This window comes from Tiliqua scincoides, chromosome 2 (assembly GCF_035046505.1).
Source record: "Tiliqua scincoides isolate rTilSci1 chromosome 2, rTilSci1.hap2, whole genome shotgun sequence".
NCBI lineage: Eukaryota > Metazoa > Chordata > Lepidosauria > Squamata > Scincidae > Tiliqua > Tiliqua scincoides.
In genome coordinates, this window is record NC_089822.1 from 2,703,800 (window position 1) to 2,715,993 (window position 12,194).

The following is a 12,194-nucleotide window of genomic DNA, read 5'->3' on the forward strand; positions in this document are numbered from 1 at the left end:
GCGCGGCGGGGAAGCTCAGCACGGCTCCGTTTTGCTCCCCCGCCGGGAACGGCTCCGAAGGGAGGGACCGCTTGCCTGCCCCAGTGCTCCACCCCCCTCCAGCTACGCCACTGGGCCCAACAACAGCCCTGAGAAGTGCTGCTGCGGAGCGGGCTGGGCCGGGCCGGGCCAGGCAGGCTGCTCTGGGGGCTGGAGAGGGGGACGGGGTGGGGCCCGCGTGGCAACTGAGGTCCCCTCACAGGGGCGCTTGGCCTTGCGGCTCCAGCAGCCCCACGGGGCGGGCTGAGGGGCGGTGCTGCCCCCCTCTGTGCACAGAGCCGAGCTGCCTCCTGGGGGCGAGGCCCGCTGACCCCAGCGGGAGCTGCCTCAGAGCAGACATCCGGGGCAGCCGCCTGGCTCCGCAGCCCCGCTCAGGCCCCTCCCTCAGGCGCTCGGAGACGCCTTCGCCCAGTGGCGGCGACCCGAGCCGGGAAGCGCCTCCCGGAAGCCCCGAACGGGCCCGCGACCGAGACGCGCATGCGCGGCAGCCTGCGGGGGCGGGCGGCTGGGCGGGCTCTCGGCCGCGCGCGCGCGCCGGAGAGAGGGGGCGGGCCTGTCCGCGCGCTTCCACGTGGTCCCGCGTGCGCTGAGCCCGGAAGGTGAAAGGTGCGTGTCCGGCGGGTCGCTTCAGGTCAGGGGTCCTCTCCTCCCCCCGCGCCCCGTTTCCCTGGTGACGGCAGGCGCCTCCGGGAAGGCCGCAGGCAGCCCTTCCCCGCGGAACTCCCAGGGTCTCCTGCCGGGCGCCCCCGCCCCGCGCCGACCCCGCCCCTAGGCACGTCGCCTCAGAAGTCCCATTGTGGTCACTGGGCTTACTCCCAGGTAAGTGTGCACAGGACTGCTGTCAAACCTGAGCAGGTCTACTCAGCAGTAAGCCCCATTGACTGCAATGGGGCTTACTCCCAGGTAAGTGTGGACAGGACTGCAGCCTTAGTCCAATCCTGTGCAGGTCTACTCAGAAGTAAGCCCCATTGCAGTCAGTGGGACAGCCTTTGAGCAAAAGCCTGTGCAGGTCTACTCAGAAGTAAGTCCCCTTAGAGTCAATGGGGCTTACTCCCAGGTCGGGGCAGCCGCAGTCAGGGAGCAGCGCATGAGGGGCCTCTTCCCTTCCCAGCTTGCTGCCTGCAGTGACTGCTGCACTTGGGCCTTGGGGGAATGAGCAGCCTGGTCTCTGGTCCCAGCACTCCTGTGGCTGCTGTCATCCCCTTTCACAGCCAGCAGAGCACAAAGCGCTTCCTTTCCTCTCTCTGGAGGCCACCACCAGTCAGAGTTGGCAGCTGACCAAGTCCTGGGAGGAGGAGGCAGGCTTCAAAGAGGAACAAAATCATGCAGCGGACTGAGAGAGCGGATGGGGGACAGCACCAGAACCACTGAAACATCCACTGAAATTGAGTGCCGGGAGAGTTGGGACAGACAAAAGAATAGATTTCTTCATCAAGCATGTAATTTGTTTGCGGAACTCCTTGCCACATGATGTGATGGCAGCTGGCCATGAAAGGGGATTTATGGAGGGAAAGTCCATCACAGGGTACAAGCCATGATGCAGGGATGTGTGGGTTGAGTGTGCTAGAGCACCTCACACAGCGGCCATGCTTTTTGAAGGACTCCAGTGGGGAGGCCCCTCCTTCACCTGTCTGCCCACCCACCACCACGTGTCCCTGCCATGTTTTTACATGCAACCTCCTGATTTTAGAAGTAGGCTCCTTCTGAATGCCAGATGCAAGGGTGGACACCAGGATGCAGGTCTCTCATTGTCTTGTGTGCTCCCTGAGGCATCTGGTGGACCACTGTGGGATACAGGAAGCTGGACTAGATGGGTCTATGGCCAGATCCAGCGGGTCTCTTCTTATGTTCTTAAGCTTCTCTCTGTCTGGTTTCTTTGCACCACATGGTTTTTTATAGGCATCTGCTGTGCTTCATTTAGTTTGACTTTTATGGGGAACTAGTAGAATATAGTGCCTAAACATGTGAAGCATTGGCAAGCTGCTTTCCCTCAGCATTGACCTCTCATTTGCAAATATGGGGGTGAGAATATTGATTTGCCTTTATAGGCTCGTACAGATTACTGAGTTGTCTGTAAACGCACTCAAAGATACTGCCTCAGTACTAGAAGTGGGTCATAGAATGGAACTGATTGGTGAGAGATGCAGGATTGACAAATGGATGTGCTTCTTCATACAAGGTGTAATTTGCTGGTGGAATTCATTACCACAAGATGTGTTGATGACCACTGCTAGGATGGCTTTAAAAGGGAATTAGGCAAAGTGATAGAGGTCAAGTTATTATTGTTAGTCATGATGACTGTGTACTACCTCTGGGTTCAGCAGCAGTCTTCAGCTATTTCCCTTGCAGTACCAGTTGCAGGGGAGTAATGATGGAAGATACATGTGGCTTCCCAGTGCTTGTGGGCTTCCCAGAGGAACTGGTGGGTTACCGTGGAGAATGGGTGGTAGACTAGATGACCTTTGACCTGATCCAGCAGAGCTTTTCTTATGCTCTGAATACTGAGTGGTTTGAGAGAGATTTTGTGGTTTGAGAGAGATGAAACTCATGTTTTAAACAGAAATTGATATAGGGTCTTCCTCTACGGGGAAGCCAGACTGACCATCCACAATACTTGTGTTTGATGATATAGCCCCACGTGAAATGGCATGTGTCTGAACTGTTTTCTTGTCAATATGGCAGATGGCTGAAAATGGAAGAAGAGATGGAGATCTGGAGGGAGAAGAAAGTAGTCAAGCTCTTGCTAAGGAAGGCAGATCAAGAGGAAAGAAGCGGTCTTCAGCCTCAGAAGGCATCCTGCAGCCAGTGAAGCTGTGCAAGGCTGATCTGTACAAACCACCCACCAATGAAGAACTGAGCCAGCTTAAGGAGACAGAGAACCTCTTCCATTCCAACATCTTGCGCTTGCAGGTCAGGTGGGGTTGGTGAAGCTATCTTAGCAGAGTGTGTGTGTTTCTTCTGGTCCGATTTATATAACTAAAGCAGAATCCTGCATGTGTTGTCTCTTCCCATCCACACCCAGTCAAGCTATATATCTGATTTTGCCAGAAGCAGGGAATGGATGTGAATAAGTAGTGGTGGGCTCCTTCTTGCAATGTTGTTCACGTGTATTGCTAAACTGCTTCTTTTTTGGCATTTCTGAGATCTGCACTTACCTTTGCTGGCATTTGCTCCTGCTCCCCAGAATTCACCTTTTTTTTTCCAGTTGTCCCACACTTCTGTTATATTCATGCATAAATGGAAAGCTCCAAGTCCTCACTTTGAGAGTTCTCAGTTTATTCTTCTCTCTGTTTTCACTCTCTTTCTTTCATAAATTCTTCTCACCCCAATTCCTTCTCTTTATCATTTGTTACACTGCTCAATATATGCTTGCCACCTCATTTTTTGAGTTCCTCTTTGTCAGAAATTGCTGTGATGTCTTCATTGTATCAGTTGGCACACCCCTTTTTTTCTCCAGAATTCTTCATTCTCTTCCTACTCCTTTTCTCCCGCATACTGATATTTTCTAGCAAAACCTTTCCTGGCCCATTCTAACCTCATCTTAACTCATCAGTCTCTTGCACTGTTTTACTGAAAGCAAATCATAAGTTCTCAGGGCTTGTCCCATATTATTTGGTACTCTGTGTGTGTAGTATGTTTTTTTGGTGGCAAGGTAGCAGCAGAAAATATGGATTTTTATTATGTTTTGTGTTCTTCTCCCCCTATAGATAGAGGAGCTTTTGAAGGAGGTGACACTCAAAGAGAAGAGAAAACAGAAAATTGACTCCTTTCTCCATGAAATTAATACTTTGCTGAAGACAATCCCAGAGACCCCAGAAAGAGATGTATGTGTAAAATGTGTGCTGTTTAATTCATCAGGCTTTGGTGGCAAGTGGTAGTGTTCCCAGGGCTTTCTCCTGTGACCACAATATTAGGGAAGCACAAACTTCAACAGAATAGCATTCTGTATTTCCAAAGTAGATTGAAATACTAATTTCATAGCCAGCTTGTCTGGTTGAGGTTGTTGGTAAATCTGGGATAACAGCATGGTCTTCAGACTGTGCCACATAGATCACTGATCTGGCAGTACTGCTGTTCAGATCATTCCTTGTGAAAGGCAGGAAGTGTAGTAACTCCTTATATGGCTAGTGGTATGTGAAAATTGAAGTTGCTTTATTGTGAACCAGGCCGTTGTACCATTTAGCCCAGTGTTGTCTAATGGCTACCACAGCTACCACAGCCCAGTGTTGTCTAATGCCTACCACAGCTTCCCTTTACTGGGGCCTGAGCCAGCAGCCTTCACCATGTCAACTGATGCTCTTTCTTTGAGCTGTGGCCCCATCCTGAGTTGTTGCCCTTCCACCTCTTCTTTGTTCCAGATCACTGACCAGTCCTGGCTACCAGCAGGGGTGAAAGTGCCATTCCTGCAGGTGCCCTTCAATGTAAAAGGCAAATTCCACTTCCTGCCTCCTGTGGAGGTGAAGATTGTGGGGAGTTACCTATTGGGGACCTGCATTAAGCCAGAGGTGAACGTGGATGTGGCCCTGATCATGCCCAAGGTGAGTGGTGCTTGCATCAGCTAGTGGGGGCTTTTTAATTATACTGCCTTTGGAACATACATAGGGCCTCAAGTACTCTTGCTGTCCTTATAGCAACCATTTAAGGATGGTCAGTGTTATCCCTGTACAGTAGACAGGAAATCTAAAACAGAGAGTGAGTGGATTGGCTAAAGTGACTGAGAGCCCAATCCTATGCATGTCTACTCATAAGTAAGTCTCATTATCAATCAATCAATCAACAGTATTTATATACCGCTTTTCAACTAAAAGTTTACAGAGAAAAATCAAATAACTAAATGGCTCCCTGTCCCAAAAGGGCTCACAATCTAAAAAGATGCAAAGGAATACCAGCAGACAGCCACTAGAACAGACAGTGCTGGGGTGAGGTGGGCCAGTTACTCTCCCCCTGCTAAAAAGAGGAGCACCCACTTGAAAAAGTGCCTCTTACCCAATTAGCAGGGGTTATTATAGTCAATGGGGCTTACTCTCAGGTAAGTGTGGATAGGATAGCCTGAGTGAGTTTGTGGCAGAGATGAAATTTGAACCAGAGACTTCCTGAGACATTGCTTGCTCACTTTGGTGCTAACCTACACTATCATTTATTCATCCATTCAAAATGCTTTTGTTATGCTGGTTGTACAACTTGAGGTGGCTATCGGCTGTTGTAATAAAGTAGATTTCTATAATCATCAATATCTCAGTTTTAAGAGCCCTAAATGCTTGTTTAAAACTGTGATACTGTACACATTTACCTGGAAATGTCCTATTGAACATGCTGGGATGTGTTTTTGAGTAGATGTGCCTTGGATTGTGCATTAATTTATTTAACATTTAAGTGGCAGAATAAAAAGCACTGTGACAAAAAAAACCCGGATGATCATCAGTAGATACAATCACCCAAATTTATTTTTCAAAAGTGAATAGCAAAGCATCTGGAGTCTCCACAAGGTGGGGAAGCTGATTTCCCGGCCTGCTGTGGCTTTTGTGGGCCTACCTAGTACAGAAAAGATCCAGAGATCTTTGGATCTGTTTTGCACAAAATGACTGATGAATTATTACTGGTGCCCAGGAAGGGTTCTAAAAAGATTCCGTTAAAGAGGGAATATTTTATAGATTATCTCTTGATTGTCAGGACATCTTTCAAGACAAGGATGCCCTGAACCAGCGCTACCACCGCAAGAGGGCCCTTTATTTGACCCACATTGCCTACCACCTGGCCCAGGAGAAGCTTTTTGGAAGCATCCAGTTTGCCTATGCAAATAGCAGCCATCTCAAGCCGGTTGTGCTCCTGCAACCACAAGGTAAGGGTGGCTGTTCCATGCTGGCTCCAGTCACTTGCTTTCCTTAAGGGTTTATGGTTTATGGAAACCTTGGCTGTGGCATTTCTATATCTGTATAGCTCTGATTCACTACTGTGGAAAACTTGCTGCTCTTCTGCTCCAAGACTTTTTAGAGGGTTTGCTGTTTCTTCTCTCACTGTCTTTTTATTGTTCTTTTTATTTAATCTATTGTGAGCTGCTTCAGAAGTTTTTCAGCACTGAATTAATATTGGAAGTGGGTGATGGGGATGAGGGGAAGCCCCAGACTCTAAGGTGGGGTGGGGTGGTTCTTCTGTCTATAAAATAGAATTTGTGATGGGAGAAGCTGTGGAGTATCGGGCTGAGTTATAGGGTTGGTTTAAGAGGAGAGAGAACTCTAAAAGCCACAAAAAGGGCAGGGTTAATGCCTTTACTAGGATCAACTAAATGTCACAAAATAGTGACAACGTTTGGGTTCTCCAGAACTCTTATTTAGGTGAAGAAGAACAGGGGGTGGAATAGACAAAGTTGGCCATCATGAAAAAGCTTCAAAGACAGCAATTTGTAAGTCTTAAGATGGAATTATTAACACACATGTTCTGGAGACAGACTAGTGCAGATTTGCATGTGTCCCCAAGCATGCTTGTTCAGGGATCCTGTAGTCTTTGGTCATAAATGTGCATTCCACAGACTGTGCAGAAGGTGAATTGGAGGTGACTTGGAGTCCACTTGGTTGCAAACAGTAAATTTATTGAGAAAAGTGAATAGAACGACAAAGAGCAGTGGTATCTGGGACTTGAATTCAAGTACTTCCTTTTTTGGTTTAGAGAAAGCGACTAACTGTGGAGTTCATAATGGGCAAGGAGCCCTGAAAAAGGCAAGCTGGATTTCAGATTCAGCAAGGGAGCTGCACCTGTTGCAGCAGCAGCTGTCAGGATGGGGCTGGAGGGTTTTAGAGTGGGGCTCCACCTTGTGGATTCTCAGTTAGGCTCTGCTGCATTGAATCATGGAAAACTAGAATTAGAAGGTGCCTTGGAGGTCATCTAGTTCAATCTACATCACTTGCTCAGTACAGGTGACTCCAGCATCCCTTACAGGTGGTCATCCAGCCTTTGCTTGAAATCCTTCAGTGAGAGAGGGCCCACAGCTGTAGAAGGCAGGCTGTTCCAGTGCCAGGAGCCCTTGTAATTAAGGAAGAATTTCCTAAACTTCCCTGTAATAGCCTAAAGTAAGAACAGCCTAAACTTTCCTGTAATTTCAACCCATTTGTTCCAGTCCTGCCTTTAGAAACTATCGAAAGCAAGTTCACTCTTGACCCGAGCTGACGTGTGTAAGCGAAGCAGATCAAATTGGCTGTAGCCTGGGGACCATGGTTTCATCATAGTTGTCTACCATTGTATAGTTTTTTGCCAACCTCTGTAGTGGCTGCTTATCCCCTTTTTTGTCCTCCACTCCTGATGCACTGTTGACTCCCAACATAAAACAAAATGAAAAGTTTGCTAGGTGGGTGGGTGCATGTGTGATTTGAATGGGGTTGAGGAGGGGGGTGGCTTTTAGAGAGTGTCATAATGACTTTCCTTGGTTCCTTTGTCTTTGATTCCGTTTTACTTGATTGCTTTTTCGTTCCTTCTGGGGGCTCACAGGGAAAGATGCGAAAATGGTGACAGTTCGCCTGTATGCCTGCCCTCCCCAAGGGATCTTTAAGCCCAGCCGCTTGTGTCCCAGCAAGAACAATGTCCGCACTGCTTGGTTCATGGAGAAGGACTCGCCTGTAGCAGGTGTGCTTAGAGAGTGTGAAGGGGGCACTGGAGGGCTTTGGGGCAGGCATTGTGCTTTTTGGTTTTAAGTCAGTGGGTTCCTGTCCAAGTATTGAAGAGGGTATGACTAGGCAGGCTGAGTCAGGGGAATTTACATTATTATTATTATTATTATTATTATTATTATTATATAATAATAATAATAATAATAACAGTAGTTATATACCTCTTTTCAACAAGAAGTTCACAAAGCAGTTTACAGAGAAAAATCAAATAACTAATGGCTCCCTGTCCCAAAAGGGCTCACAATCTAAAGAGATGCAAAAGACCAGCAGGCAGCCACTAGAAAAGACACTGCTGGGGTGAGGCGGACCAGTTACTCTCCCCCTGCTAAAAAAAGAGGAGCACCCACTTGAAAACGTGCTCCTTACTCAGTTAGCAGAGGTTTACATCCCAGCTTTTGGCCACCAAGGAGGCACAGAACAGAATCAATATATCAGAATTATTTTTAAGACTGATATAGAACAGCAAAGAAAACAGTTCAGCTGGTCATCAGCTTGGTAAAAATATCTTGCCAGAAAACTCAGTGAGGGGGCCAAACACGCCTCTTGGAGCAGGGAGTTCCATAGCCTGGGGGCCTTAACTGGGCATCGCCTGTGTTCTGTGCATACCATTTTCAGAGTTTTCTTTATATTTTATATTGTGCGTATATCAATATGCCTACAATATGTAGTACATAGTAGTACTTCTAATGTGTAAAACGAGGTTGGGTTATGCATAGCAGTTTGTGTGAGTGCGCACAAGTGCTAAGAGCATTTTTAAAATTTTGTTTTAGGAATTACAATGGTTGCTCTTTGTTTTGTTTTTGGAACAGGGCAGTTAGCCAGAGGGCCTCCATTTTAGGCTTGGATGGTGTTGGAACTCGGCTTGAGTGTTGGGTTGTGCTGCTTTTTGTGGCCGACGGGGGGGGGGGGGGCTGCAGCCAGAGAAATGGGGGTGGCTGCTCTTGATGACACTTTTTGAGATGTTTCTTGTGTGTTCCTTTTCTAGGAGAGTCTGAGCCGCCAACCCCCCACTACAACAACTCCGTTTTGTGGGACCTGGTGTTGGAATCCCACCTGCACTTCCTCTCTAGGGCAGCCAGTGACTTTCAAGGCATGCAGGATGGAGTGTGTCTCCTCAAAGTTTGGCTGCACCAGCGGGAGCTTGATAAGGTAATTGGCCTCAAGGGCCTGAAGCCACTGTGCTCTCTAATCCCAGAAGAAGTTCTGATAAGACTAGTAGCTTTGTCATCCCAGAGAATGTTTGGGTCACTTTATAGTTTGGTGCTGGTGTGCTAAATTATACTTTAATCATATTCTAGCATGATGATTGCAAACCTTGGGCTTGCGTTGTCTCTTCTTCCTCTAGTGTACACGGGGAGGAAGTTTTCTACATTTGTCGGTGATCTAGTAAGTCAAGATGTGTCATGATATCTAAACCAAGCAATCCTGGCTTGTCCTAACTATGCTTTGTGAACAAACCACGATGGGAAATATCTGATGAAAGTGCAGGTGCCAGAGGAAAGGCCGCAAGAGATTTTTCCTAGTTTTTGAATGACACGTTATTCTTGTGTGTCATTCTCCTCACCTCTCTTTGGTTAGTGGAGGCATTTTATTGTTTAGAAACAAGTGTATATATGCCAGGTGGCTTAATTTGCATAGTTTGTTGCACAGTGCACCATACAGATTTTAAAAAATGTTTCGCGCATACATAATACTGTCTCAGGGCTGGCTGTGTGCTACAGTTGTACAGGGGTGCAGATGAAGCACAGACTATGGTTTGGGATGGAGAATTCAGCTTCTTAAAAATCTCAATTTTTTGGTAAGAAATATTTTGAAAAGCAAATTTCTAGACATTGTTGTCTAGGACAGGGGTCTCAACTTTTTGGCTGAAGGGCCACATCAAATATCTGGCACAGGGTTGAGGGCCGGAAAAAAAAATTAAATATAACATTTAAATAAATACATTAGAGATGGGATGAATGAATAAATGAATGGGCTCAAATGTCCAGGATTTCTCCAAGCACGAACACAGCCCAAGAAATAAAGCACACACTTAAATGGACCCTCATTCCACCACCCTAAAAGCACAACTCTGATTGTGTTGGTCAGCTGGTCCTGATGCTCTCAGGGGATCAGAGGCTGGCCGCGGACTGGACAGAGGCTCACTGCGGGCCGCATCTGGCCCCCAGGCCGGGATTGGAGACTCCTGGTCTAGAACCATACAGTGGTTCCATGCAGTGGCTTGCATTTGGCACTGCAGGATGAATCTTGGAAGCCTGAGAGATGAGTGAATTGCATTTCTAGTGGGTGGGGGCAAAGCTTACATGCTCTCATTATTTCCTTCCCCTCCCCATGGCTACTAGAAGGAAATAGTAAAGAATGCAACAAAAGTTCAGACTCATACCCTGTGCTTCATTTTATGTAGACTATAAAATTTAATTTTTTCAGACATAATTTTGTGTGTGTGAGAGAGACATTGAGAGAGAGAGAGAGCAGTGAGGGTGCAACCATTTAGAATGTTCAGAGTTATGAACATTGCTGAAGAGTTATATCTTGCTGTTGGTTTGCTTGGATAACCTGGGAAGCTTCAGGTTATCCACCCAAACCAACAGCAAGACATAATTCTTCAGCAATGATTGTGATACAAGCAAGGTTGATCATGGAGCATAGAAATCTATATCTCAATACAATATTCATCTAGTGAATATTTTTTAAAAACTTATTCCACGCTTCTTGGGCTACTAGGCAACTTACAACAGGTAAAACGAAAAGCAATTTAAAACAATTAAATGAGCATGGCAGTAAAGACATAGTAGGATAAAACTCGAAAGCAGTAGTTCTCCTGTTCCTTCCCATCCTTTCTAGGGTCTGGGATGCTTCAATGGCTTTCTGGCTTCCATGCTGGTGGCATATCTCTTGGCCAAGCACAAGATCAACAAAGTGATGAGTGGCTATCAGGTGTTGAGAAGTGTCCTTCAGTTCTTGGGTAAGCAAGGTTTGCTTTGACTTTGAAGTAGGACATGTACAGACCAGAAATTGTCCTTCCTTGCAGATGTATGCGTCTTTTTACCCATTCAGGAAGCCTAAGTGGTAGAATCTTTCCTGGGATGTACCCATTACAAGTAGCATTTTTGATTGCTTCCCTTCATGAGAAACTGCCTGGATGCAGCAAACTAGTACCTCAAAGAGAACCACCTCCTCCATAGTGCTTGTTTTCTAGATAATTTGTTTTTCTTGAAGAGACAACATGTAAAAATATTTTTTTCACCTGCAGGAATGCATCCTGGGGAATGTGAAATACCTTGCAGTTTTGTTGAATTTACAATTAAGCTCAGAGTCTCCTCAGACTGTATTGTTTACTTTGCTGACTGATAGTGATTATCCAGGGTCTTGGTCAGGGGTCTTTCCCAACCCTACCTGGATATCTTGGCCATGTGTGAACCGGGAGAACATTCTAGATGCAAAACAGGTGCTTCCTGCTGAACCTTCACCTTTATCCCCTGCCCTTCTTAGCTTCCTGTTGGACTGTTGCTTTTTGTTTTGTGAGCCTATTGGCCATCTGACCTTCTTCCCCCTTCTCTGTTTTCATCCTGCTTTGGTATGTAATGATGACCTGTCCTGTCCTGCAATGGTCTATGCATCCCTGATCCAAATCACTTTTCTCGCTCACAGGTTTGCAAAGATATTTGAGAAGGGGATGGGGTGTATCTGCTAAAGACTCAAAATTGCAGTGGTTGAGCTTCCAGGTGGCAGGAGGGAGGATTTAGGCAAACATTGCTGTGTTTCCAGGTGCTGTGTCCATTCCTCTCCATGCTCCTCTCCCCTGATCAGCACCCTCCCTCCTTTTCCTTTGACAACAAATGCTGTGGCTGTATTTAATTCAATTAAGAATGGAGAAACTGGGTCGTCGTATCCCCCACTTGGAGTTCCACTGGGATTACAACTGTCTTTAACTTGGGTGGTTGGGGAAACGAATGTGAATCTCACCATGCCAGCTGCTACCACAGCCCAGGATTCAGGTGGGCTGTAAAACTGTGCCTGACTTCCTGTTACTGCCTCTGAAAGGGTTCTGCTTTTCTCACCCACCTCCAGCAATTGCATTTTTTTTTAAAATGCACGTTTGTTTTTTTTCTGTTCTAGCTACCACAGACCTTTGTACAGCTGGCATCAGCCTTTTGAAGGATGAAGATGCCTCACTGGTAGGAGACTATTTTCTGTGGTGCTTGACTGGGACTGGCAGTCTTACATGAGGCTTACCCAGAAGTCCTCATCTAACTTTCGTGACCTCCTTCCTTGAAATGTATATCCTGTCTTTCCAGAAGCCTGCTTGAGGAGGATAGCAAAACTTAAAGCTGAATAATGCAAGGATCCTAAAGCAACCCACAATGATAAGAATAAAAATCTGATATGTCATTCTCTCATAAGGAGAGTGAAGTCCATTTGCCTGCTGTTGGTAATTGATGCTTCTGTGCCAGCAGCAGGTTGGCACATGAAGGGCAGTGCCTGTCTCCACATTGA

At 46.7% G+C, this 12,194-nt stretch overlaps 1 protein-coding gene across 2 annotated transcripts in view; it reads left to right on the top strand.

The window, feature by feature from the left end:
* The first annotated feature begins 586 nt into the window (after window positions 1-586).
* NOL6 (nucleolar protein 6) overlaps window positions 587-12,194 on the top strand; it is a 57,425-nt gene continuing 45,817 nt past the window's right edge. Inside the window, exons 1-9 of one of the 2 annotated variants that reach the window (XM_066614758.1) lie at window positions 587-645; window positions 2,722-2,949; window positions 3,747-3,863; window positions 4,398-4,577; window positions 5,710-5,878; window positions 7,519-7,653; window positions 8,683-8,846; window positions 10,542-10,662; window positions 11,817-11,875. In XM_066614758.1, coding sequence (XP_066470855.1) covers window positions 2,722-2,949; window positions 3,747-3,863; window positions 4,398-4,577; window positions 5,710-5,878; window positions 7,519-7,653; window positions 8,683-8,846; window positions 10,542-10,662; window positions 11,817-11,875 — 1,173 coding nt within the window. In that variant the 5' untranslated portion in view covers window positions 587-645. The other variant, XM_066614757.1, reaches the window with a different exon arrangement.